General features: G+C 40.1%; 1 protein-coding gene across 5 annotated transcripts in view; it reads right to left on the reverse strand.

Moving 5' to 3' along the window:
* Nucleotides 1–9,161: 9,161 nt before the first annotated feature.
* The window catches only part of EYA1 (EYA transcriptional coactivator and phosphatase 1), a gene marked incomplete at its 5' end in the record, with an annotated part of 89,345 nt that continues 71,298 nt past the window's right edge, over nucleotides 9,162–27,208 (reverse strand). For 4 of the 5 annotated variants that reach the window (NM_001396402.1, NM_001396404.1, NM_001396401.1 and 1 more), the window contains 6 exon segments: nucleotides 9,162–11,317; nucleotides 19,653–19,753; nucleotides 21,668–21,789; nucleotides 22,096–22,210; nucleotides 22,388–22,548; nucleotides 22,744–22,802. In NM_001396402.1, coding sequence (NP_001383331.1) covers nucleotides 11,237–11,317; nucleotides 19,653–19,753; nucleotides 21,668–21,789; nucleotides 22,096–22,210; nucleotides 22,388–22,548; nucleotides 22,744–22,802 — 639 coding nt within the window. In that variant the 3' untranslated portion in view covers nucleotides 9,162–11,236. 5 annotated transcript variants of the gene reach the window in all.

The following is a 27,208-nucleotide window of genomic DNA, read 5'->3' on the forward strand; positions in this document are numbered from 1 at the left end:
TCATCACCCTCCATCATTCAGTGATTTTCCTTTCTAATAGTGATATATTTAGAAAAAGAAAAATTGCCCATGCTTACCGTCTCCACAATAGTCCATCTTCTGTGAACTGAAGAAATTTTCTGAAATTTAGAGATACGAGTGTTTGCCTGTTCTGGTTTGAATGTGAAACAAATTGGTGGCAATTTCTATGTCAGGCTTGCTTTTTACACCAAGTGCTCATATCACAGCAGGTTGTTTGCTCACACTTTCCTTCACAAACTACTCTACAGGACTTGCTTTAGCAAGAAGTTGGACAAGATGATTTCCAAAGGTCCCTTCCAACCTTTATGATTCCATGTGATACTGTGAACAGAGAAGTTGTGGATGCCCCAACCCTAGAAGTGTTCAAGACCACACTGGATGGGGCTTTGGGCAACCTTGTCAACTGGGAAGTGTCCTGCCCATGGCAGAAGAATTGGAACTAAATGGTCTTTAATGTCCCTTCCAACCTAAACCTTTCTAAGATTCTGTGATTGTATGAACACTGACAGATCAGAACCAATGGATCTGAGGAATGTACTCTGGACGTATATTGAATAGGGCTGTACATGGAACAGTTTGAATTCAGCTGTTACAGAACACCCTGTGTATATCACATTGAGGTAGTTAATGAGTAAGATGAGCATGGATCTGCAGACTACTTCTGCTTCCTAATACATCATGTCACACACTGGATAGAACAAAATATAACTGATGTCTAAAATACTGATTTCTGCAGAAACATCGATTCACAGCCAACTTTATCAGAAGATGGGTGTGAAGGACACATGGTAACCCCAGCTCATCTGGGATCTTATCCCCCCTCACAGTGATATTACCTGTGCAACTGATGCTGGAAGCAAAATCCAAGTGACTGGGGACTCTAACACACTGATTAGAGAACTAGGGTATGCTTGTTAAGGATGTGTAAGCATGTGTAAGCATGTTTGTATGTACTAGCTCAGTCATGAACTTACTACATCATGGTTAGCTTATCTCACTTAGTTATTCTCTTGTAGATTAAAAACAATGCCATTTTGATATTTAGGGGGATTAGTAAAACAAAGGGCCAAAATCCAAATCTCAGTCTTTCTACCGAACTGTGGGAATAGTTGGGTTGAACATCAGACTGCAGCTGCCCCTCATTTTTGCTTCCAAGTATGACTGAAGGGGGTCTAGTTTCCATTTCCTGTTAGAAAAGAGTGGATTAAAGTACCTTTTTTCCATCTAGGAGAGCCAAAATCTCCCTACATTTTATGCTGCTAAATTAGAACACAAACCCCCAAATCTCACCTACAAGTCTAATAAAACCCAGTCAACGGTTTGATTTGAAAGCAGCATTCATAGTTCATCTTTAGACTTAAGTTACATTATGAACTGTTTACAATAGTCTGTTCCTTTTTTACAAAGCAATTAGGTCATTTAAAATAAGATGTTTATTTCCATAAAATGATTGGCAATTAGTTTGTCATCTGGATAGTAAAATCATCTGTCCAGAGCCATTCCCGCCAGGAAACTGAGGGTTTAGAAATCCCATGTACTTCCACGCTTTACAGTGGTACCACAAATATTCAGCAGAAAGCCACTGTCTAAGAATCAAACCGGTGTCTTGCGGAACAGACTCCTTTTGCCAGCATGTTTTCAAAATTACTAGAATGGTTTTAGAAACCTGACCAGAGACAACATAAGCATTGAAAATCCTGCCAGAGACCTACACAAGGTTTGAACATCAGTCTATATTTGGTACAGATGAAAGAGTAATTAGAAGCCTGTGGAAAATATTAGTATCTGAGCTGTAACTTTTTGTGCACATTTCAGGTACAGTACTCTCCATCTCAGTACAGAAGGAAATGTATTATACGCTGTTATGGAAGTATTAAGGAGATTCTGTCTCAGATGTCAATGTTTAAAACATTGGGGTGTCATAGAATATGGAGGAGGATATTGTACCCAGCAGGGAGACATTAAAATGGCAAGAACAGTATCAGAGAAGATCAGTTCTTCATAGGAAAAATGTAGGAGAAAAGATGGTTAAAAAAAAAAAAAGAAAAGCAGCATGAAATCAGTATCTTCTCTCATCACCCAGTGGCCCAGCTCAGGACTTGGACTGCTCAACAGGAAGGAGGAAATAACATCAAACCACGTTCTCAAGAAAAACAAGGTTCAGGAACCAAATAAAAGTCTTCAGAAAAATCTCTGGCTCAGGAATGTCATAGCAATGGTCAGGCTTGTCTAGCTTCTATTTCTAGTGGTTAAAAAAGGGCAATTAGTAAGGAAAAATGCCAATCAGCTTTCACGATCTGGTAGAGTTAAAGATCTACACAGATGCCCATAACTTTTATGGACACCAGCGGATGTCCTAAGGTTTTGTTTGTGTAGTAAGCAATTTATACTTAAGTTTTGGTGGAAATTTAGTCTTCGGGTTTAATGGAAGTAAATTTTAAATGAATTCCAGCCCTGCACATCTGCAAGAAAGAAAATTACCAAAAATATTTCAAGAACTTCGATGACTGTCAAAACTTCTCAGTTGTCATTTAACGAGCAAATATGTTAGCCCATTTCCTATGTTAAGCAAGGACAGCCAACGGCAGCAAGCACCTTTCCTCCCAAAACAATGCTAATATTGTCTCTGTCACCTGTTATTTGCATCCATCTCCTGACTGGGGCTGGGGTTGAATCTGAGCAAATTCAATAGAACTGCAAACTCTCATTTCATAAGAATACAGCAGAAGCAGTCCTAGAGGACTTACCTGCCATGCAGCAGAGATACTACTGCACTAACCCCTCACGACCCCAAATTAATGACAAGCACCAAATGGCATGGAAGAAGAGCTCCGATATCTATGACATAGATGCTCTACTGAATGATTAATGAGAAACATAAAGATAATGAATACATAGATAGATTTAGGAGCTGGAACACAAATTTAGAGCAAGGTTAATGATCCCTTCTGGAATTATAGCATTTATTGAGGTAAAAGGAAATCATATGATTTTGTTTCTATTCGGTTGCTCATCTTTGTACATAGAACTACATTTGTATATTCTGGAGAGGACAGAAAATATCACTGCATCTGTTTTATTTCATCCAATGAATTTTGCTGAGAGCAATGGGCACATCTGTAATTCAGCAGTATGAGTGCATGTTGCAGAGGCAGGAGCCCAGAATTTAATACCAGATTCTAGGATCTTCTGAATTTTGCATTAAGCAGCTGTACAGAGCGCTCTTGATCTACGAACACTGCATTATTCCCTCTCTCCTTTCTTCTTTCACTTTATATTGGGTTTACATGGCTTCCACATCTCTCCATGGAGAACACAAATGCCCAGCTGAACGTCGGGGTGCTGCCACGTACAACAATACTTAGCTTTGCTGAGCATGAGGCTTTTTTGGGCCAGAGCCCAAGTGATGGTTGGACTGGATGATCTCGAAGGTCTTTTCCAACCTTGGGGATTCTATAATTCTATGATTCTATGTCATCCTGTGACAGTTCTTAAACTGGAAGCACTCCGTGTTGGGCAGCTCCTCATTCTTTCCCATCCCTTGCTTTGGGTTATTTTTCCCCAGATTCATTATATAACATTTTAAAGACAAACTGATTCTCTTTCCAGTTGCTGCACACCTTCTCTGTACTGCTTCTCCTGTCTCTGCAGTCTCAGCCACCCAGTCCAGCACCATTTCTAGCTTTCATTCATTTCTCCATTAGATCTGACATGAGTTGGCAATGAAGAAAATGAAGCAGTCAGGTCGATCCCTTTGCAAATGCTTCGATTCCTACTTTGGAAAAATAATATTGGATCTATACATGAGAAGACTGGAAAAAGCACAGTGTCAAAGGCCAGCCCAGCCCCTCAGAGATCATCTGTCAGCGGTCCATGCAGGGGATTTCAAAGAGCGGGTGAAAAATACACACCAAGCCACGAATAACATCATCCCAGCAAATAACTGCCAGCAGTGGTGAAGCAAAGGAAAGGACGGATGGCATATAACATACTCACGCACTGGGCAGAATTCCACAAGGTGTTAGCTGGCAACATCAGGTGGGTTCTGTGGGAGCTGGCAGCCGCATACTTTCCCTTTGGATAAATCCAGATTTTTATTTTCCTTCTGCTGTTATTCTAGCACCATTAACAAGAACTAATACCCACCTAAAAACCAGAAATGGCAATGTAGAATATTAGTACAAACTGAAAAGTATATTTTTTCCTGTGTATGAGAATGTGGAAGCTTTTTTGCATTAACATGAAATGAAATGATGATGCACAGTTATAAAGATAGACGAATTGGCTGGGAAAATGTAAGAGTTTTATGTATCTCATAGCCCTGCTGGAAAATGAGAGTAAAGGGCTTTTTCTTTTGTAAACCATTTGCTATGAAGTTGGTGGGACAGCAGGCTCAGTGACACACCATTCAAATTTCATGGGCATAACCCAACTTGGAAACATCCTTATTTGTTAGGGAGAGGTTCATACAATTTGTATGTGTTACAAAAGGTTCACACAGTAAGTTATGTATATTAAGGAAAGGTTCACACAGTAGATAGGCTATGGAGGGGCTCCAGAACACAAACACACAGATTTCCACATCCTGCTGGGGACCTCCTGGTGAGATTGCACAGGAGCTGCACGGAGGTGACAGGGACATTGCAAGAGAGAAGTCGGGAGAGGAGCAGAAGTGGCAGCTGTGCAGCCTCCCCATCTACAAAGAACATGGGAAGACTGGTGCAGGACCACACCTGTCCCCTATGCTACGCAGAGCAACATTTCTCTTTACAGCAATTCTCTGCTCACACTGCAGGGCAGAATTCAAGACCCACATGACACAGAGAAGCAGGAATTTGAAGGAAAATGCAAAGGTGAATTTCTAACAATAATTTATTGGCTTGGATTTTTGGGTCCTAAGCATGCTTTCCAGACACAAGACATACATCGTAATTGCAATTATTAATTTCACTTTTTCGGCACTGTTACATAGCTCAAAACATAGCAAAACGTTTTGGTGTTTTATCCTTAGAACTGAAGCAATTGCAGCTGAACATTTTTATCAGTGAGCATTTAAGAAATGGAAACTTCAAGCAGTAATGACATTGCAAAAGGCAGACTCTGATCTTACACATTAACTACATAATGTAATGCTCTTCTACTCTACAGGCATCTCATCTTTTTTGTTAGTTAGCTTGTTTTGTTAAGATTTAAATTGTGTCTTCATATGGAATTCCTTAAAAAATCATTAATTTTCTGAGTGTTGGGAGGCTCAGAAAATAAAGCCATTGATTTCAGAGGGGTGTTAGCTGCCTCTTTCAGTACACTGATTCCCAGAATGATTGAAAACTTGTAGTCAGAATTTAACTGTGAACATCCAAATTCCATGGTAATGCTAAATATATAGAAGCAGCTTCTAGTTGATCTGGGTCCTGTACATGTAATCAGTTTAAGACATTAAGATAGAACATTTAGGCTACACAGTCTTCATTGGTAATGTCAGGTAGTGCTTAGCTACAGGCCTCAAAGAGTTTTGGAAGTAAATGTTTGGAGCTAAGCTACACTTGCAATTGCACATTCTTGGTTTAAGATTAATCTGAAGTGAGAAGCAATGATGAAAGAGGATCTCTTTAAAACACTGTGACCATCCACCAGCCTAAACAGCAAAACAGAAAGCATATTTTCATGGGCAGTGCAGGAGCACACCTGAGCAGTGCATCCAGTGAATCATGGGCTGGACACTGCTTTAAAGACAGCCTCCTAATGCCTGCCTCTCTGGCACGGGGGTTTCAGTTTCCAAAATGCCTCTAACGTGGTAATCACAAAAGATGTCAAATCAAAGAGGATAACCAAGTTGGAAAACTCATAGAATCATAGAATTACTCAGGTTGGAAAGGACCTCAAAGATCATCAAGTCCAACCGCAGCCTAACCATACTACCCTAACTCTAACAACCCTCCGCTAAATCATATATCCGAGCACCACATCCAAACGGCTCTTAAACACATCCAGGGATGGTGACTCAACCACCTCCCTGGGGAGCCTATTCCATGAAATGACAAACACTATTTGTGTTCCCAAACACTCTGAATTCTACTGTTTAGAAGAATCAGTTCAAGTTTTACGTAGCAGAGAAAACTTCTTGAGACTTCTAAGGGCAAACAACTTCCTAAGTAGCAATTTCTGGTACCTGGTTAACATAATGGAATGGAGTCCTTCACATGTGGTGGGACTGTAGGTCTTGCGCTGCCAAAGAACAAGCCACACTGCAGCAAAACCCAAGTAAACATTTGTTGTAGGAAAGGAAAAAGATACAAGAAAGGAAAGGTGTTTGGAACATAGAGACTGGTAATACTAGACTTTCTTGTAGCCCATAACCTTTATTTTCAGGCTATTTTCCTCTTCTAGAGGACAGAGGGAGATTCTAGATGCAAGACACAGAAATAATTTATGTAACTTAAAGTGGGACATAGACAAACAGTGCAATGCAACTCTTCCTTACCCAAAATTATCAGATCTATCAGTTCAAGTTCCTTGTAGTTAGTTGTCTGATCTCTTTACATGCTCAGTCATGGTTCCCAGCTTGCTCCCATGGCCAGCAGAGAGCTTGAAAGTAGCAGTTTCTTCTAAATATTCTAAGGGCCTGACCAGGCAAGTCTAGTTCCTCAGACACCAGCAGGATCAAGTGTCACAGAATCACAGAATCATAGGTGTCGGAATGGACCTCCGGGGATCATTTAGTCCATCCACCCTACTAAAGCAGGCTGCCTACAGTTGGTTGTGCAGAAAAGCATCCAGGTGAGTTTTAAATATTTCTAGAGAAGGAGACTTCACAGCCTCTCTGGGCAGCTTGTTCCAGTGCTCTGTCACCTGCAAAGTAAAGAAGTTTTTCCTCGTGTTCATACAGAACTTCCTATGTTCAAGTTTGTGCCCACTGACACTTGTCCTGTCACTGAATATTGTTGTAAAGAACCTGGACATATCCACCTGATTCCTGTCCTTTAGACATTTATAAGCATTGGTAAGATCCCCTCTCAGTCTTCTCTAGGCCAACCACTTCTAGGCCTCTCATACAGGAGATGCTCCGGGACCCTAATACTCCTATAACCGTCCCCCGGACTCTCTCTAGAAGTTCCCTGTCTTTCTTGAACTGAGAAGGCCAGAACTGGACCCAGCACTCCAGATGTGGCCTCACTAGGTTGGAGCAGAAGGGGAGAATCACCTCTCTCAGCCTGCTGGCCATGCTCTTTTTAATGCACTCCAGGGTACCACTGGCCTTCTTGGCCACAAGGACACACTGCTGGCTTATGGCCAACCTGCTGTCCACCAGAACACCCAGATCCTTCTCTGCAGAGCTCCTTTCCAGCAGGTCAGGCTTTACCCTGTACTGATGTGTGTGGTTATTCTTCTGCAGATGTAGGACTCGCTCTTGCTGAACCTCGTAGAATTTCTTTCTGCTAAGCTCTCCAGTCTGTCCAGGTCTTGCTGAATGGCAGCACAGCCTTCTGGTGTGTCAGCCATTCCTCCCAGCTTTGTATTGTCAGCAAATTTGCTGAGGGTGCATTCTATCCCTTCATCCAGGTCACTGATGGAGATTTTGAATATTAAGATGCTGGACCCAGTACCATCCCCTGGGGAACACCGATAGCTACAGGCCTCCAACTAGACTCTGTGCTGCTGACTACAACCCTCTGAGTTCTGCCAGTCTTCCAGTTCTTAATCCACCTCACTGTCCATTCATCCATCCCAAATTTTTTAAGCTTACCTACAAGGATGTTATGGGAGACAGTGTCAAAAGCCTTGCTGAAGACAAGGTAGAAAACCACCTGCTCTCCCTGCAGCTACCCAGCCAGCCATGACATCACAGAAGGGTACAAGACTGGTCAAGCTAGATTTCCCCTTGGTGAACCTACATTGACTACTCCTGGTAACTTTTTCCTCTTCCACTTGCTCGGAGATGACATCCAAAATAAGCTATGCGATCACCTTCCAAGGGATGGAGCTGAGGCTGGCTGGCTTGTAGTTTCCCAGGCACTTGTTCTTGTCCTTTCGGAAGACTGGAATGACATAGGCTTTCCTCCAGTCTTCGGGCACCTCTCCCACTCTCCATGACCTTTTAAAGATAACAGCAGTTTGCCAGTCACTTCTGCCATTTTTCTCAGCACTTGTGGGTGCATCCTGTTAGGGCCTATGGATCTGTGTGTGTTGAATTTGTCTGGACAATCTCTGACCACATCCTCATCAACCAGGAGGAAGCCTTCCTCTCCCCCATGCTCTCGCTCTTAACTCCAGGGACTGGGATTCCTGAGGGTTAGTGTTAGTAGTAAAGACTGAAGCAAAGGTGGCATTCAGTAACTCCATCTTTTCAGTGTCCTTCATGGCTAGGGCACCCACCTCATTCAGCAGTGGGCCCACATTTTTCCTAGTGTCCCAGATAACATGGCAGGCATCAGTTAATTCTGCAACATGCTGGGAATTGGTGCAAGGTGCTCCTTTTGGTCACTGCTGTTGTAATTAGACAATCAGTACAAAAAGGAAGTTTTGCAGACTTAATCCCCTTTCTCTCTGAAGAGTCACAAACTCTGTCTAATTAACCCTTGCATTTTCCAGCTTGTGACGCTGTCCATCTTTCCCTTTGAAGTTATATTTCAATGTAGCAACAAAACCCAGATCTCTGTAGACAAGAAAGTGGGCACCATTGTCCACCAGCTTCCTTTGAAGTCTCTTGAATTCCCATAGATGTTCAGGCTTGTAGATCCTCAGAGAGAGGGTAGGACATTTGCTATAGCCCTGAGTGCAATGTCTGAATGATCATGCTAATCCACTCACATTATGTGTGCTCTGGCTGACCTTCACAGGCAACACAGCACCTAACATTTAGGCACTTGCTTTTTGCCAGTCACTTCGGCACATGTTTCCAGGACAGCATGCACCAAGTCCAAGTCCTACTACATGTTTCTGACCTTTAGCTCCTCCTCCTGCTGCCCATCAAACTTAGCCTTTTGTAAACTAGAAGCAAATATTTTTACCCTATTTAACATCTCAGGTGTGCACAAACAGGTGAACGACTTGTGTCTTAGGACGGTGAAAAGATGAGAGATGTCTCCTCATTCCAGACCTAGAGAGGAGAAATATCATAGACTTGCATACAAGAGAGTTGCTTAATATGTTCACAAATCAATTTTATTAATTTAAAACAAAATTAATGAAGAAAAATTCTGTACACAATTGTGGACACAACACGCTTTTTGTACAATAAGGCCCAGATAAACTGTTTTTTTCAGTCTGCAAGTGACTAAAGATAGAAAAGAGATGGGGAAAAAAAAAAAGACAACCAACCTCCATTTCTGCCTACTTTGCTTGAAGAAAGAAAGGGCTAGAGTCTAGGTTTTAAAAGCTATGCACAATGTGCTTCGTGTATGTATGTGAGTACTGTGTGAATTCCAGTACTCATACTGGGTAAAGTAAAGCACATGTGAAAGTCTTGGCAGGATAAGAACCTCTTTGTCGGTAATAAAGCAATCCACAAACATTTAATTCTAGCAGCAACATGATTCCTCCAATAAAGAATGGTGTTGCTTCGCAGCTACATTGGTGCTTCGCAGCTTTGCAGGTAGTTGTTTCAAGGCTGGTGTTTTTAGCAAAAAAAAAAAAAAAAAAAAAGCAAAGGTGGAGAATGAAACAACAAATCCAATGCTTCTTTTTAATGAAGATTTGAATCAAGCAAAGGGAATTGGTACAATTCATGCTGAATAGTAAGACTAACAGTTTATCTGATCAAGTAGCTCATGGCCTTCAAGATTAGAAAAGTCACAAGTCACAGACAGACACAGTCTAGGTTTGTCCTGTAAATGGATATAGACAAAAGCAAATTTTAACTCCTTGGCGATAACTATTTCTGTATTTCCATTGCCGGCAATGGATGTTATATCTTAGGAAAATCTGACTCCTGGTGGAAGAGGATTAAAAAAACTTAAATGTATACGAGTATCTTGCTCAATTTCTCCAAAATATTACCATTTCTGATTTCTAAAAATAACGATCACAATAATTTCCTTTATTTTTGGATGAGACATAAACTAGTCGGTACCTAGATTCCAGTTTAAGTCATGTCTTAAAATATATTTGTTTTCTCTATTTCTTTATGGAATCTGCTAATTCATTTGTCAATACTCTAAAAAAGTGTTAAGAGAGCAAACAGAAGACAGCAAAGTACTCCTCTTCGGTTGTGTTTCATCTGTATTTCCTTAATGGGGGGAAAGAAAATCTTTTCATAATCAGAACAGATGAGAGAGGAAAAAGGCAGAGAAATAGCTGAAAAGAACAAAACCCAATTCATATTGACACTTGACATCCATGCTTTTGGTCTTGACAAATTTATCTAAAAAAATCCATTATCTACATATTTATATCCAATGTGTTGACAAGGCACTGCACATTTTGTGCACACGTAGCCTCATTCTTCACCAACAAGGCATTACTATCTTTCAATAGCATTTACCTTAACGATATGTAAAAGAATCATTCATTATTACAAATTTACACAAAAATTCTTCCTGTACATGATTGTCTCAGTGATGTACCTATTAGTTTAAATTAGACATATTTTAAACTACTCTGTAATGTGCTAAAATCAAAAGTAGTTGCTGTATCGTAAGGCAAAGGCTTATAATAGCCTTTATTCCTATTACACATATCCTCAGTTATATGATGTCAAAATACAGTCTGTTCATAAATAAGTAAAGATGTACAGAGTACCCTGGGTATGAGAAACCAAAAAGTAAACCTTCTTTAGAAGAAAATTACTCCACTGGTATTTTGAAAAATCTCAGTCTTCATTGTGCAATCAAGTTTGCTGTGTTGAAGAAACGGCGCGTGTCACATTGAAGAGTTTAAAAACTACAAAGCACTTGCAGGTCCTTTTTTCACAGGTACGAACCTTTATTTCCTTTTTCTTCCTTCTCCATTTCTTTTTGGTAGCAAATATAGTAAAGATGAGCTGTTAAAACATTCGCATGGCTTATTTTTGTTGGACTCGCAGTACCAGAGTCAACAGCTGTTCTGAAGAAAAAGACATGCTCCTCCGTTTACTGAAAGGGCAAGGGTTAAGACCAATTGCAGCTGTACGTCAACATGTTGAAATCACAAAGTTCTGTAGTCCAATGCTGACACAAGACACAGGCGTACCGTCCATGGGCAGAAGGAGGCTCTGGGGTTTCAAAGTGCTGCTGAGCTGCTACAAGTACTCCAGTTCCAAGGCATGGTGAAGGGCCATAAGGTCAGAGTGGCTTGAGATCCTCCAAAATGGCATAGCATGCTGTGAACAGCACAGACAACATGTAAAAATAACCCCAAGCATTTTGGTATTTAGACCCACCCATTGTCTTTTGCAAGAACAAGGTAACAGTGTGAGGAGAGAGCAACTCAGAGCTGTTAAAACCTCGAGCCCTTCATATTTATTTCTGATTTCTTTGACACTTGAGCACAAATTATCATTAATATAAATAATAGCAAACTGATTTGCCAACAGGAAAGACAAAAGATCTTAAGGATCTTAAGAACTGCAACATTTTGAGGAAGAAACTGCTTTTTTCTAGGAAAAAAAATTAAGAAAACTGTTCCATACATGAAGCAGGTGGGTAGCTTGAGGAAGAGAATAGAACTTAGTTAAAAATATATTTAAAAAAATAATAAATGGAAGTGATAATAATATTTACCATCAAAACATATTTATTGTTTGCAAAACTTTCCCTGGCAGGTGAGTTACAAGCACAGGAGAGACGATTCAGAATAGCTCATATGTTGCTCACATCACTTTGAGAGGAATTTCATCCTGGTGGTTTGTATAACATCGCATTGTTAGCACTGATCTTAAAACATATTTTCCATATGGGACAATTTTAAAATAAATACATATTTTTTTCCTATTAACTGTAATAAGATCTCAGTCTGGAGCACAACTAGGCATGCAAAGAACCTGAAGGAACCAAAACCACAACTACCAGGAAAAAGTACACATTACCTCATCCGTGAAGGGTAAAAATCTGATTAAGAATACTTGCTATCTTTATACTGTAAAACAGTGATTATACTGTCAGCAAGACTTTTCACATAAATACAGATAGCCATCAGCTTTCTTCAGGAAAGATGTTGTCAATTTCATGGGAAAATAGTTTCAATGCAACAATATTTTGAAGGCTAAACGTGACTGTGTTCACCATCTCATTGGGTCAGCTTGTGTCTGGCATCTTTAGGAGGCAAACCACAAGCAATTTACGATCAAAGTAGCTTCTGGGATCTCCAAGCATTTTATTAAACAGCTTCTCAGGAACCGTTTTCTTTGTTCTCCTTCAGCACTGCCTGTGCAAATTCCTAATTCTATTTAAATGAGCAGCAAAACTGCATTTCTTCTGATCATCATTGCTATGCTGAACTCCCTGTTTCATTCAGGCCTTCATTCTCAAGGAATTAGAGAACAATTCTGAAAACAGCGTACAAGCACAATGTGAAACCCACTGTTTCCAGGTACACATTTACTGTAAACCCTGCACATCTGCTCTGCATCCCTATAGATATACCTGTCCCATCAGTCAAACACCTTAGCACACCTTAGAGCTTGTGATAAATTTATCTTTAGAGCTCAGGTAAACCGGTCCGTATATAAATAATAATTACTTTTAGGAGGATGATGTTTCAATCCAGATAACACTGTGATGATGAGCTGAGTTTGACGTGGGGAATAAAGCACAGATTTTACAAGAAACAGAAGTGGGTAAGAAGTGGCAAGTCCCTCTGATGTCAAAAAGCAACCATTAAGGATGAATCCACTGCTGCACTTGTAAGAGGCAGAGGAGATGAGGCTGGAATTGTATTAATCAGCTAGCCTTTGCTAAAAAGTGGTGCAGGATATGCCAAGTAGTACAGCAAGGAATCTGGAAAATGCACACCAAATAAAGGACTGGCGTTAGCAAGAAAAGCTGCACAATAAGAGGGACTGCAGAGTGATGGAGGTGTCCACATTTCAGGGTTTTCATTTCAGAGCAGCTCTAGTCCACTGTTATGGAAAATACGCCTACTAGCAGTCGGAGAGCGTTTGGTAAGCACCTCTTGTTTAGTTCTGTCCAAAGAAATCAATTTTTTGCCCTAAAACAGATGTTAGCCAAAGCAGAGTAAAGGGAACAGTCTCCTTCCATATGACGCTCCTGATCTGGATTAAAACGTAACATAGATGTGTCAACAGCTGCCCACATGCAGGGTTTCTCTAGCTTTTAGAACCAAGAAATTATTCAGGAAGAAAACAAAACGATTCACAAGGAAGCACCACTGGATCAGTTTCTGTTTTGCTTCTTTTTACTCTAGATTGTCACAAAGACTTAAGATACAGCTGACTAAGAGAAGGCAAACAAGTGAGCCACGTTGCTGCTGGGGAAGAAATAATAATTCAGAGACAAGTGAGACGTTGTTGGAATAAATGCCTGTAGTATTTCCAAAATGCTTTACACAGTACTCCTATCCTTAAGAAGGAAACATTAAACATGACTTCCACTATTCATACATCTTCAGTGCAGACTTCTGTGCCCCAGCAGCAGCAGAAACAGGATGCAATCAGCTCACTGAGTTACTGCTCCATGTCCCAGCACCCTCCCCTTTATACTAGACAGACTGTCCTCTCTGCTCCGTCAGGTCAGGTATTACTATTTTCCAGCTCAAATCATTCCTAAAAAATTCATTTCTTGCATCATCCTCAGTAAATGTACGAACAATACCAAATAGAAATAAAATTTCCTAGTCGTGCTGTTTTCTGGGCTCTCCTAAAACTTCTGTGTTCCTATTTCTTCTTTAGGCTGCGAGATCAGAATTTAACATCTGACAGGGGCATTACATCAAGGACAGACAGGCACAGGTTTCTGCTTGCGGCCGATCCAAGCTGTGCTTGCCAACTCAGAGTACTCAGTGGTGCTGCCTCCATTTTTGCATGGCTGCAGCTTCCCTCTCCTTGCCCAGGTGCAAGGCAGCACCTATCTGCTCTCTCTGTCAGCTTGGAATCAGCTCTGCCTCAACCACCGGCTCAGAGAGGTGTAAACAGCATACCTACGTGTGGTGCAGCGTTTGGTGGACACCTGCCCTTGAGTAGTGTCCCTGCAGAAGCCAAGAGTCAATGACATGGAAGCCCTCCAAGGACATACAGCAAACTAATGAATAGGGAGAATTGTAGTAATAAATTCTTGGCTTCCAGCTCCCACCTCATGCAGCTCCAGCATTATACTGCTTCCCTAGTAACAACCTCAGCACCACAGAGCATACACACACCAGGCATCGGGGGTAGTTAAAGACCCTGATTGTTTTAACAGAAGGTTTAGCTTCTCCTAAATCAAATCACAGTGATTCTTGCTATGATGCCCATATGCAATATCAAGTTTTGGATTACTCTCAGCTGTTTATGGTCAGAGTTTAAAACCAAAACTTTAAGTGATCATTATTTTGGCTGTGTCTTTGTGAATCTGAAATTCACTTAAGCGTCCTCTGCTTTCTTTATATCTGTTAAAGGAATATACCTCCGTTTACTCTGTTCGGTTATAGCAGCAAGATGTGGAATAGGAGCCTGGAGAGTCCCATGAAAACAAAGAGGTTGTGTAAATCTCAGGATTATAATTATTTTAAGTTCTCCTGCATATAGGTCAAAGGACCAGCCGTACACTCCCAAGAAATGAAACACGCCAGGAACGCAGTGGCTGCATGGGGACTGGAATCTGCATAGGCGCTCAGTGCACGGGGCCCATGTGGCTGATTCAGATCTCTATCAGTCTGACCCTACGGCACAGACTTCATAGCTAAGAGGAGGGGAAACAAACCTGATACGGATCTATATATAGCTTCATGCATGCGTCTGTGTGTGTAAATGCAGCCTCACACACATATGTGTCCATATTTATGCACGTGTGTTTAATGGATGTATACAGTAGTTTTGACCTTATCTAATATACTAAATGACAGTACAAAATGATCAAGCAAAACCTTATACATTATTCCTGTATTATCACTGCCAACAGTGAGATAGAGGCTCATTTGTTTCTTACAAAGTGATCAGACAAGTTTCTATGGATTTATATTTTCTAAAAATGACCTTTAGAGAGCTCTTATTGCCAACACTTATCACACACATCGTGCCTAATATGTGTCTTCTATTCTGAGCACACCAAGAAATGCTAATATATCATTTACTGATGCTCGGGAACAGATGACCAACACAAACTACTAACAAACAGCAGCCTAGCTGGATGCGTTATGAACTAAAGGAACTGTGAGAAAGCTTTTCTTATTGCTTACAGGGGGGACGAATGGCTAGGCTGGTAGTAAAACAAGGGTTTTGTGCACTGTTTCACTATCTTCCAAGTGAACATGAAACTTTTGTCTATTAAAAAGCATGAATTGTGTTGCAAATGTTTAATAATGTGACACTTGGCAATAAATAAAGCTATGAACATTTCAATTCTATTCTTAAATGAAATATGGTGGCAACAGGTTCACTTTGCTCGTTTGGCTTAAGCAAGAAAAGTTAAATCATTAATTTAGTAAATCTAGCAATTATAAAATTATTCAATAACCTAAAATATTAAGGTATCTAAATTTCGAATTAGAGGCAGTGCTATTTTCAGTGTGTATTCACTAAAAGAACAAAACTCCAAGTAGCAGCAAAATAAACAAAAGCGCTTCAATATATGCACAAAACAGTCTTTTTTTTTTTTGACTGGGTAACACTGGAAACTGCAGGCTATCCTTCTTCCCTTAAATGAATTCATATTTCTACAGAAATCTCACTCCTGAGATTTGTGACATATTGGAATTGAAAACTCATAAGTTTCTGTCATCTTTCACAGTATTTTTGTTGTGTTTCTGCCAGATTTTGCTAAGTGGTCGCCTTTACTTCCTACCCCAAACCTAAGCAGCACAGTGTGACTGCGAGATTTAAAGCAGTTGCAGACTGGATAGCCATTTATATTCTATTTATTGCTCTGCGAAGATTTATGATTTTTCCTCACAATTTCCCTCCAAAGCCGAACGACCATTTTGGAGACAAAGGGAGAAACTGATTTGCCCAGGCTCTCCTGAACCACCTGATTTAAAATCCAGCTCTTCCACGAAGAGAAGCTCCTCCTTTTGTCTCATCTTGCAAATCAGAAATGCTTTGCAAGATTCTCCCAAGTAGGAAACCTCAGGAGTTTTTTTTTTTTTTTTTTTTTTCCTGCCTTATGAATATTTCCCAACCAAAAAAAAAAACTCAAGACAATGGAGTTTCTGGCAAAGAAACTCAGGAGCTGATTCTGCATATGTCACCGCAGTGGCATGCAGATGCACAGGGAAGGAGGCAGGCCCATGCTTGGGCTTGCTGCAGACACGTGCCCCCACAGCACCCAGCCCTGAGCGCTCCTTGCCTCTCCCCGCTTTCCTCTCTCCCCTCCTCTCCCTCTTCTCCAAAGGTAACAACCTCCACGTGAACCCTGCCACTGTGGCTGCCCTGCCTCCTGAACCCATCCAGAAGGGTATGATTTCTCCTCAGCCTGTAATGTGAACGGCCTAAGGATTTTAATTGTCTTATATGCTGCAGGAAGTGACAGCTAAGGCAAGGTGTTGATACCATGGCTTGTCCCATGTTACACGAAATGTAAGTGTGCCGTTTCCTCAGCGTGCTGTATTTATTTTCATCGATCAGGAGAGGCTTTTTACAAAACACCAATCTCACCTGAACACATTTCTGAAAAGAGCAGTGACCTTTTCACCTGTATGGAAAAGAACGTATCATCGAATTTTTACTGTAATGGTAATTAAAAAAAAAGATTTAGAATGCATCTTTTTTCTTCTGTTGTATCGACTCAGGCTTTTCAACAGACAAAGGACAACAGTGAAAAACCTTGTCCTGTGGTGAAGCAACTGGCTAACTTATTCATAAGTTACCTTAATACCAAATCTTAACTTTATGACCTCCTAGGCTTGAAGTTCAGCTCTTCTCACTGAAGGAGCAGAAAAAATGAAATATATTTGAATTTATAAGCTCATTTAAATATACTCGTTACAAACTACATGTAAGCAGAGAAGGGCTATTTAAATTTTAAAGAAGGGCGTACTGTCTGTGCTCTACGTAAAAAAAAGTACATACACTAACAGCTTCTCCACAGGTCAACCTCCTTCAGCAAAGTGCAGCACAAAGGAATGACATAAACACTGTCCCCGCCTTGAGAATATCACAGAAATCAATATCATAGAACTACAGAATCATAAAGATTGGAAAGATCTCTAAAATCATCTAGTCCAATCGTTAGCCTGTCACCACCATACCAGTAAACCATGCCCCTCAGTACCACTTCTACACGTTTCTAGAACACCTTCAGAGATGATGACTCCATCACCTCTGTGGGCAGCCTGTTCCAATGCCTCACCACTCTTTCTGAGAAAAAAAAATTGCTAATATCCAACCTGAGCCACCCCTGGTGCACCCTGAGGTCATTACCTCTTGTCCTGTCACTAGTTAACTGGAAGAAGAGTCTGACCTCCACCACACTGCAGCCTTCTTTCAGGAAGTTGTAGAGAGCGATGAGGTCTCCCAGAGCCTCTTCTCCAAACCTAAGCCACTCCCCTTAACACTTGCATTGCAGACCCTTCACCAACTTTGTTGTCCTTCCTTGGGCACACTCCAGGGCCTCAATATCTTTCCTGTAATGAGGGGCCCAAAACTGAATATGCTGATAGGAAGGAGGCTACAATGTGAGAGGATAAGCAAGGCAATGAGAACAGTTAAATCAGTTTTGGCTGATGGGCTCCACATATTCTGTGGGAGTAGTCCCAGTTTTGCTTGCAAACACTCTACAGAAGGTATATGCTTTTACAGTTTTCTGATACAGCAGTACTAATCATTCATTAAACAGGGCATATGTCTTTGAAGTGAAGTACAATATACTCTATGGTACACTCCTGTACCTACTCCTCCTTATAATGCTAAAAAACAACCTGAGGAGCAGTCAAAAAACAAGGCACCATGTGAGCTGAGATTAGCTCCAAGTACTCTGTGATTCTTGCTCTGGCACTATGCAAGGGCCAAAACCAAGGATCAAATCCTGCTGTCACAGCTTGCAACGGGGAGTTCATTTTAGAAGGAGCAAGAAGCAGGACAAGAATCGCAGAAAGATTTCCTTTAATCAAATTAATAGTTTCTGCAGAAAAGTGAGGTTGCTGGTGTACTTAACTGATTTATCTGGTATTGTTTAAAAAAAATAATTTAATCCAGAGCCTAATCTACCATGCTTTAAATCTACATTTCTTCAAGTAAGAAAGAATATACAGAAGCAATGGCACAAAGGAACTTTCTGTGCTGCTACACTTCTTAGCAACTGGAAGGGCTTTCTCCTATGCTTTTCTGAATCGTGTTTCCTGTTGAAAAAATGCAGTGAATTAGATAATGTTACCAAAAGGACTACTCCTGCCATTATCATATACGACACTATTTCACCAAGCAACAGAAAAGGAACAAAGAAGATTTTTTTTCCCCCCTGATCTTAAATGCAGCTTTTAAAATGTAATCATTTACAGCGGGAAAACATTTCTCTGCAAAGATGAAAGGCATTTCTGAAGGAAAAAGAAGCAAACTGTTCCCGTCCGCCCGCCAAAGGGATATATGAAACTGATGCTCTGCAAAGTGCCGGGACGAGCCGGGAACCTGCCTGAAGTGCTCCAGGGGCACAACCCCCTGATTTCAGAAGCAAAACCAGTCGGCAGTGCATCTGGTAAAATGTCATCTGAACTAATTAGTTTTACTCTGCCAATCTAGTAACGGTGGAAACAGATATAGAAGTACCACTGAGATATTTTCGTGCTAAAGGAGAACTTGTGTCAAAGCAATTTACCTTTAAAGGGAAGAAGTGAAATGCTCATTTTCCTTCTCTTATTGCTCAAATAGCCAAAATTATGCCTTTTTCCTTCAACTAAAGACTCTGTATCTGCCTCTCTTTTGGTAGACGAGCAAGGCTATTATTTGCCAGAGGGAAGTTTTGCTTTCTATGGAGCTTGCTCCACACTGGGAAAAAAATGTATTTTTCCCCCTCTCCCAGAGGATGGGAAAAAAAATAAAGACATGCAAATTGCATTCTCTGCTCGATTTACTGAGGTCATGAATGCAGGACAAGACATGAGTATTTACCTGAATACAGAATCCAAATTATGGTCCCACAAGAAAACTGTTAAACTACTCCAGACCTACATGCATATTCAAGGTGTGACATATATGTATTTCATCTGGTCAAATTTCACACTGCCTTTGATCAGTAAGAATCACCATTTTTTGCTTATATTCATAACATCCGATGTGGTATTTTGGGATGCCAATGAAAACAGAACTATTAGTTCTTGGCACAAAAACCAGGACCCATTTTCTGGCTCCTTTCTGAAATAAGCCAAACATACATAGCTAGCATAATGTGTCTTTCAGAGAACAGCGGGGCACATCATTATCTAGTTTTATGCAGCTTTCTACCAGATATGATCAAAACATTATATTTCATAAAGCAAAGGTACTAAAATCAAATGCCAGTACACACTGTTGCATATGTAAGAAAGGACAATTTTGCTTTCAGAGTCTTGAAATCCTGAAAAAGGGCCATTACCTTTTTAGCGCCTTGTTCTTCTTCTACACCATCTCCTATAACCACATACACTACTTTTCTTCCAAATCTTTGAATTATTCGCTCAAAACAACTTTCCTTTCCTGAAAGAAAAAAAAAAAAATTAAACTACTAAGGGTAAGTCGTGAGGAGATATCACCAAATCTCGTTTTTATATTAGCCTGGACCTCCCCAACACTATAATACATAATTATTGCGAGAGAACAGAGAAGACAGAGAAGAGCCTCTCCTGCAGGATGGTGCACCCAGGCTTATTGCAGCTTTGTTCCTGCCAGAACAGCTGACAGGCAACCTTCAAATCTGCTCTGAAAGGTCATTTAATGCACACGACATGGTAGATGTAGCGTACCACAGGTCTGCAGTATCACCTTTCTCATTTTGGAGGGGATTCCCCCCACCAGGAGAACTCTGAGTAGAAATTCTAGCTTTTTCTCTGCAACCTGTGACAAGATTAATCACAGCTCCTGAAACAGTAGTATCCTGACTTAGGAGGTCACAAAAAAGATTTAGGTTTAAATGCCTGTAATCCAATACATGGTCAAGGTCCTTGATCCTGCACTGGGATCCATTAACGTAGCTCATTACTTCAGTGCATAGACCTAGGGAAACGATCCCAGTTCTGTACAGTGTTTCAGGTACTGATACTGGGAAGCTAGAATGTAAGTAAATGCCTACAGTTGAGTTTTCGTAAATGCTATAAGTCTGAAAGATCACATCAGCCTGGCCAAAATGCACGCTCACCTGTTTACCTACTGTATGTCTAGACCAAAAAGAGGAAAAGTTCTGTTTTTCAAAATAATTATTTCAGCTACAGGATAATACCAGCATACGAGCAAATAGGTTGGATATATAAAAGAGGTTTCTTGTCAGCAGAGAAGCCACACTACTCAATGACACCCTTTAACATTAGCACCAGGCATAAGGAACCTGCAACACTATGTAGGTTAAAACAGTGCTGGAAAATCATGAATCGTGCCATATTACAAAAATCTCCTGATTCCCTGTGACAGTCGGTGACTGAAGACAGTATTCTAAAAGTACTCTTTGCACTTAAAGTCGTAAGTGAATACTCATTACAATGCTTCAATTAAAATGTGTATTTGAAGTATTATAATTCAAAGTTCTAACTCACAAAGTTTCTACAGTCAGGTAGAGTGACATTTCCATCCAGGAAATGGTTTTAAATCTTTTACAGTAATGCTTTCAAATTTCTATATAAAATGCTCAACCAAGGTATTTATTAAAAAAAAAAAAAAAACACAAAAACAAAACCAAACAAAAATAACCCACCATTTTTTCTTGGCCATTTGAGCTTCCTGTATTATAGATACTTAAGAACACATGAAAAATGTTTTCATGTTGCCAACAATTTTGAGGGAATCTGAGACAGAACAGATACGTCATAATCACGTTAAAAATTACAAGCACCACTGCCATCTGGTACCATGTATTTTCAACATACTCAGAATAACATCTTTTATATTGAACCAGAAAACAGAAATAAACATTTGCCTGGCTGAAGCTTATTACAGTCAGTATGAATAAACTTAAATAATTACATTCTGCAGCAAAACATTCTTGCTTCTGGTAAGCTGTTTACCAAAATTTGCTCCAGAACACATGAAAGTGAATGCAGCCAGGGTCTACCTTTACAGAATTAACTGTGTTAACTTGAGGTGACTGCAGAGGTCTCTACTGACAGCCTGCCACAAAAACACCAACATTGCTATACACATTCAGTTTTGAGAAAATGTGTCAAAAAATGACAGAAGGTTATCCTAACAGAGGCTGAATCTGTGTTTATAGAGCTATATGAAGTTCTTTGTAAAGCACTTTTAGGATGCCTTAGCATGAAATGTCTTTGCTGAGATACAACGTTAATCTCTATGCTTCTAAATTACAATAATAATTCTTAAAGAATGTGGACTACAATTGCTTTTTAATTAGAATTACTTTTATTGTTTCAAATATAGCACAACATTATAAAAATAGCTCACCTATTTTAGTTGCACTGTAAATATTCTCTATGGGAAATACAACCCCTAATCCATACAACAAGACTTTTGCCAGAGCCGGAATTAGTTGAGTAGTTGTTACAAGGATGTTCACACAATTTGTCCTGTGGAACAGAAAACACAAATATTCTTTTTAACAAAGCAATGTTAAGCAAAGCAAAGCAAAACAAAACAAGGAAAATCTTATCCCTCCCATCAGAACCCTTCACTATTATTATTGACACTTCTGAAAGAAAGTTACATTCTCTCTCTGCATTACAGGAGAGCAAGGTACAGAACATCATGGTCAGACCAGAACAGGGAATGAAAAGAAGGTCCCTCACGACAGCATTATGTCCATGGGACCAGGCAACCTCTTCTAAATCAACAGCAGACATCCTAACATTTTGTAACTACCCATCCATACCCACCTTGAATGAATAAGGGTGAGTGCTTTCAGTGCAAGTGTTAACCAGGAATCCGTCAAAGCTTCAATTTCTGCTCTTAGTTGTAGCCAAGCCTCTCTTTTTGCTGGACCAAGAAGACCTGCAGAGTAAATAAGGGCACGTCTGCACTGAAATTAGGTGACATTCTGTCATTTTCCTTTGCTTTCCTGAGTTCAGATACAACTTTCCATACAGTGCAAAAAAAACCAACAACATAACACCCCTTCCTTTTTACTGCTTCTCATTTATATCTGTTAGATGCTTCATAGTCACTTGCCTCCAACATTGTTTTTGTAGGTATTATATATTTCTTTTACTCGTCTGTAGCGGAATGCCAATTTTCTCATCCAGTCCACTCCTCCACGCACCCCTGTCGCGAGGCACAAATTAGCGCTGGTGGCAGCTGCGGGAAAGCCATCCGTTCCAAAGTTATAGGTGCTATTTGGAGATAAGAAAACCCCCAAATTAACAAAAAAACAACAGGCTACATTCAGCCACCAGCTACTCGCTGCTGGGTCGGAAAGGCTAAAATAGCTAAGAAGACAATGGGCTACTGTAAGCATTACAGCAGTTATCGCTTTCCCAGGGAGAAGCATGCAAAGCAACATTTTATCTCTTTCAGTTCTCTCGTACCTTAAATCTTGACCATTGTCATCTGAAGACACGTCATCAATGTGAACCTGGTCGCATTCCTAAGGTGACAGAAAGACTTTAGGATTTTCTTGATCTTGCAAATCTTAAAAAATAAAGCTATAAAAAAAATGCGAACAATCTGTTCATCAGGGATATTTTTAATTGTGGAAATCAGTAGATGGCAGTCTTGTTAAAACAACTATTTTACCTATTCCTTGCGCTCGTGTCTTAGTATGAACACACACCATCATTAGCTACTACTGTTAAATGGCTTTCCAAAAACACGTTTTTGTGTTTAGAAAGGAAAGTGGTTAAAAACAATTAGCATATGTGTTCCATAAATGTTCTTGTAGCCTTTCAGGTACCTTAAAACATCATGCTGCTCAAAGCTGATTCAGTCAGTGCATAAGTGTAACTGAAACCAGACATTTTGGTAAATGTAACATATTAGAAAAATTAAACCTGATGCTAACCGCCAATGAAATTATGACCTCTGATTGCTGTTGAGCCACACACCAACACAGCCTGAGGCCAGTGTTTCAGAGGAGCGCAGACGAAAAATCTGTTCCTAGTTTGCCATTCATTTGAGAGTTGTGAGTTTCCTTCTCTCCCTTTGGTCTTAGTGCATGAAAGCAGCATGCAAAGATGAAGAAAATCCAAACAGAAATAGCCAGATCAAACCATCTTTCTTCAGTGACTTGTATGCAAACTAACGTGGCACATTTATAATTAGCTTTGTCCATCGCTAAATTATAAATCATAATGCATATTGTTTATCCAACAAAAACATTGCTATTAGGGATTTTAGCATTTGGCAGGAAAACAAACAGACCTCTGGCACTGTAGATCAATCTCAATTCAATGCTTGAAACAATAATGGATTTGAGTTACTTTAATAATTTCCTCTTCTCTCACTTAATGTGAAATCCTATAACAAACATGATCTATTTTAAATATGAAAATATTGCAATCTTTTATTTTTGTGTTACTGCTTCCCTCTGAACAAATTTTTCTCTCTCTATGGATTTGTGAGGAAGGGAGGGAAGATAGAAGTGGAAAGAAACTCAAACCAGCTGTTCCCTAACAGAATTAAAATCATGACCCTCAACCCTTTTTCTAAAACATCTATTTTCCAGCCAACCCTCTCCCAGCAAGCAGCAAGCTCCAAGGAGGAAAAGACTTTGACCCTGTAACCTTCTCCTCCTCTCCTGAGGTCAACAACCTCAGATAAGAAAAAAGCTGAAGAAATCTATTTAGCCTCACATGATGGCTGTGAATTCTAGATTTTTAAAAACATGAGTTTAGGAAAAATACACCAGAAACTTTTCACATGATTTAGAAGAGCCATGTGTGGTCTTTTGCACATCTACAACTTATTCTAATGCACACTCCTGGGTACTTTATGCATAAACAGCTCGTGCCAGATAAAGAGGTAAAAGCGACCATCACAGGAAAGACAACAGCACATTTGGTCATATTTAACCACCATACCATGAATTTCCTCCAAGGGCAGACCAAATGTGTTAGATGCACAGATACAGCTGAAATTACAAGTGTGAACATATGTTGCAAGGCTTTCTGCACCAACTTGGCTACAGAAATTCAGAAGCTTCTTCAGTAAGCTCTCAAATTCACAGAAATTACTTTTTTAAAATTTAAAACCGAAAGGAGTTTCCCATTCAAATGCCTGTGAAGTTAAGAATTCAAGTGTAAACCGAGTATAAGGAAGTGAAGGCACACATTCCTGAGTCTGTGAGTTTCCCATTTTAGTTTCTCTTCCACTGCTTACTGACTAACGTAGGGCTTCAAGCATAGAAAATTTTAGCTTGAGTTGTCAATGTGGCAGTGAAAATTATCAAATCAATAGCCTCCTCTCTCAGAATGGAACTGATGAATGACAACTGGAAAAAGCTGTTGGAGAAGAGTATTCAAAACAGAAATTTTGGAAAAAGAGACAATTGCTTTTTTTAGCAATCACAAAACTAAAGGAAGTCGTAGAAGATCATCTTAAAGGCAAGTCTGAAAGAAGGAATAATTCTACAAACTTCTGAACTCAACTATCTCAGGTGAAAGACAGGAGCAGAAAGGATGAAACCATTATATCTTAGATCCCGCAGTCAGAGGTGGCCTGAGGACCTGGAATTTCACAATGCAAGGTCATAGGATCATCACAAGCTCTTGGACACCTTTCCCCTTTCATCTAACCATCTACTCAGCAGGTAGAAAGTGAGAACTGAAATGATACATTAAAAACAGAGATCATCATACTGAAAGAAAGAGGGATTTTGGAGAGACAAACCTGGAAAAGAAATCAAAACCAATAAATGGTGGTGTAAAAGCAAAGAAAATGTCAAGAAAGCAAGCAAGGGAAAGAAAAGGTCATAAACATCACAAATTTCAAGTGAAACACTGCATATAATGGAAAGGAATAGTGTCCTCTTGTCAGTAGTAAAAGAAGAAAAAACGTCAAGCCACACAGGGAAAGAAGAAAATTTAAAGCACAAGAGATAAGTATTATACTTTGGAAAGGACTGAAGACAAATCTGACTGACACTGCGTTACAACGAAAGGATGGTCACAAACAGTGCACAACTGTTTTGCTCCTCTTGCGTGGCAGGACACAGCTTTCAGGCTAACTGTGAGATCCGAGTGCCAGGTATTTTTTCCACTCTTTAGCTGACTTGGACTTTGGGTTAATGAGTGACGGGTGCATTTTTAAACCCCTGAGCACAGGAAGGAAAAAACTATCATTTAATAATTGTTCTTTTAGCAGGGAAGTTATTTAGCAATAACTCCTCAAATTAGCCAATTACTTGTCTGCTGTTAATTGATCTGTCCCATCTTTCCTTTTCAACGCCTTGCATTTGCTTTCTTCTGCTTTCTTTGTGTGGAGCATTTTGTTCTCGAGCAAAAACAACTACCTGAGACACTGTCCACTTCTCTGGTTAGGTGCAAATGTTACTCCTGTATCCAACATTTTAAAATAGTAGTTCACTCAATATGCGGCATACTCAGGGGTGTGCTAAAATGAAGTTTCACACTGACCAACAGATGAAGTATACATTTCCAAAAAGTACATTTTTGCAAAAATCTATCATTCTACGTATGAGATGATAAAAATACAAAGACTCACAAAATCCTTGTTTACTACCTCCAAAACCTTCTGTGATGGGAACCAGTTTAGGACTAAACTAGGTCTGCCATTTTAAACTTTACAGATACATTTAATACTTTTGTAAGATTTTCATAGGAAATATAGCACTAGTATTCACCCTGCAATTTATCTGGCAAAGTTATTTCCGAAATTAATATTGAAAGTCCCTGTAGAAACACTATAAATTCATATTATTCACGCAGATATATTTTATTGCGACATAATCACTTTAGCAGTCAGATCTAAAGCAGAACATTCAAATTGCTGCAATCTCTTTTAAAAAATAGGCTGATTTGGCATGTGAGGAGCAAAATATCCTGTGTCTTATGTATAAAGATTATGCAGCAAGCTGTGTTTTGCTCCTAAAGGTGTTGACTTTGCAACTTCAATGCATCGAATCTGTAATTTTCATGAGGGACTACAAGCGATGACATTTTTACACTGAACATTTGCCCTTCTAGCCAGAGGAGACAGATTTGTCCCTGGGGTGACTCTTACAGCCCAAGTGGGAGCCCTGTGCTCTCATGACTCCCACTGAAAGGAGGTTATTCCCTTACAACAGTGGTAACAGAAGACAGGAAAGTTGCATTAGAGAACACCATCCTAGAAAGCCAAGAAAGCTGATGCCATAACATTTGCATGGTGTTGAAAACATGCTCTCTGAAGAGGAGCAGTGCTGCCCTTTGTTGAGATACATGTGAGACAGTATGCAGAGCCAAGTTGCACAGGCTAGGAACATCAAGTTAGGAACAGCAAATTGCTGTCCCTCAGATGAGCTTCACACTCCCTTACAGGCAAGGCCAGAAATTACAGAGCACGCACTTGGATCGGTTCTTCTTGGTTGGTTTTCTGAGAGATCAGAACACTGACTTGCTGGTTCTGCAGGCATGGGCAGGAGCTGATGCTTGGGACAACAGCCAGACTGCACGACAGCCCAGGGCTGCCTCAAGTAAGCGCTCCCTGGAAACTGGGGCACCTTGATCAAAAGGCTTAATGGAAGGACTGCGCTTTATTACATTTGCATTTAATTGTAAAGAGAGACAACAGAGCTTTTCAATACAGGAACGGCAGCATTAAAGAGAGCAAGCTGTGAAACGCAGGTGGATTTAGAAGCCTTGAGGGAGACCCCCAAAAATCTATCGTCATGGAGCAGAAAGGAAATATTTTATACATGTATTTAAAGTATGGATGAGGAAGAACACCACGTAAGTGACATAGAAACATTGGAAACTTGCTTACAGCATGTTCAAAGCATGCACGCAGATTAGCCTAGGGGAAAATGAGAGTGTCAGCACATACAACTTCACAATA

This window comes from Gallus gallus, chromosome 2 (genome assembly GCF_016699485.2).
Source record: "Gallus gallus isolate bGalGal1 chromosome 2, bGalGal1.mat.broiler.GRCg7b, whole genome shotgun sequence".
Lineage (NCBI taxonomy): Eukaryota > Metazoa > Chordata > Aves > Galliformes > Phasianidae > Gallus > Gallus gallus.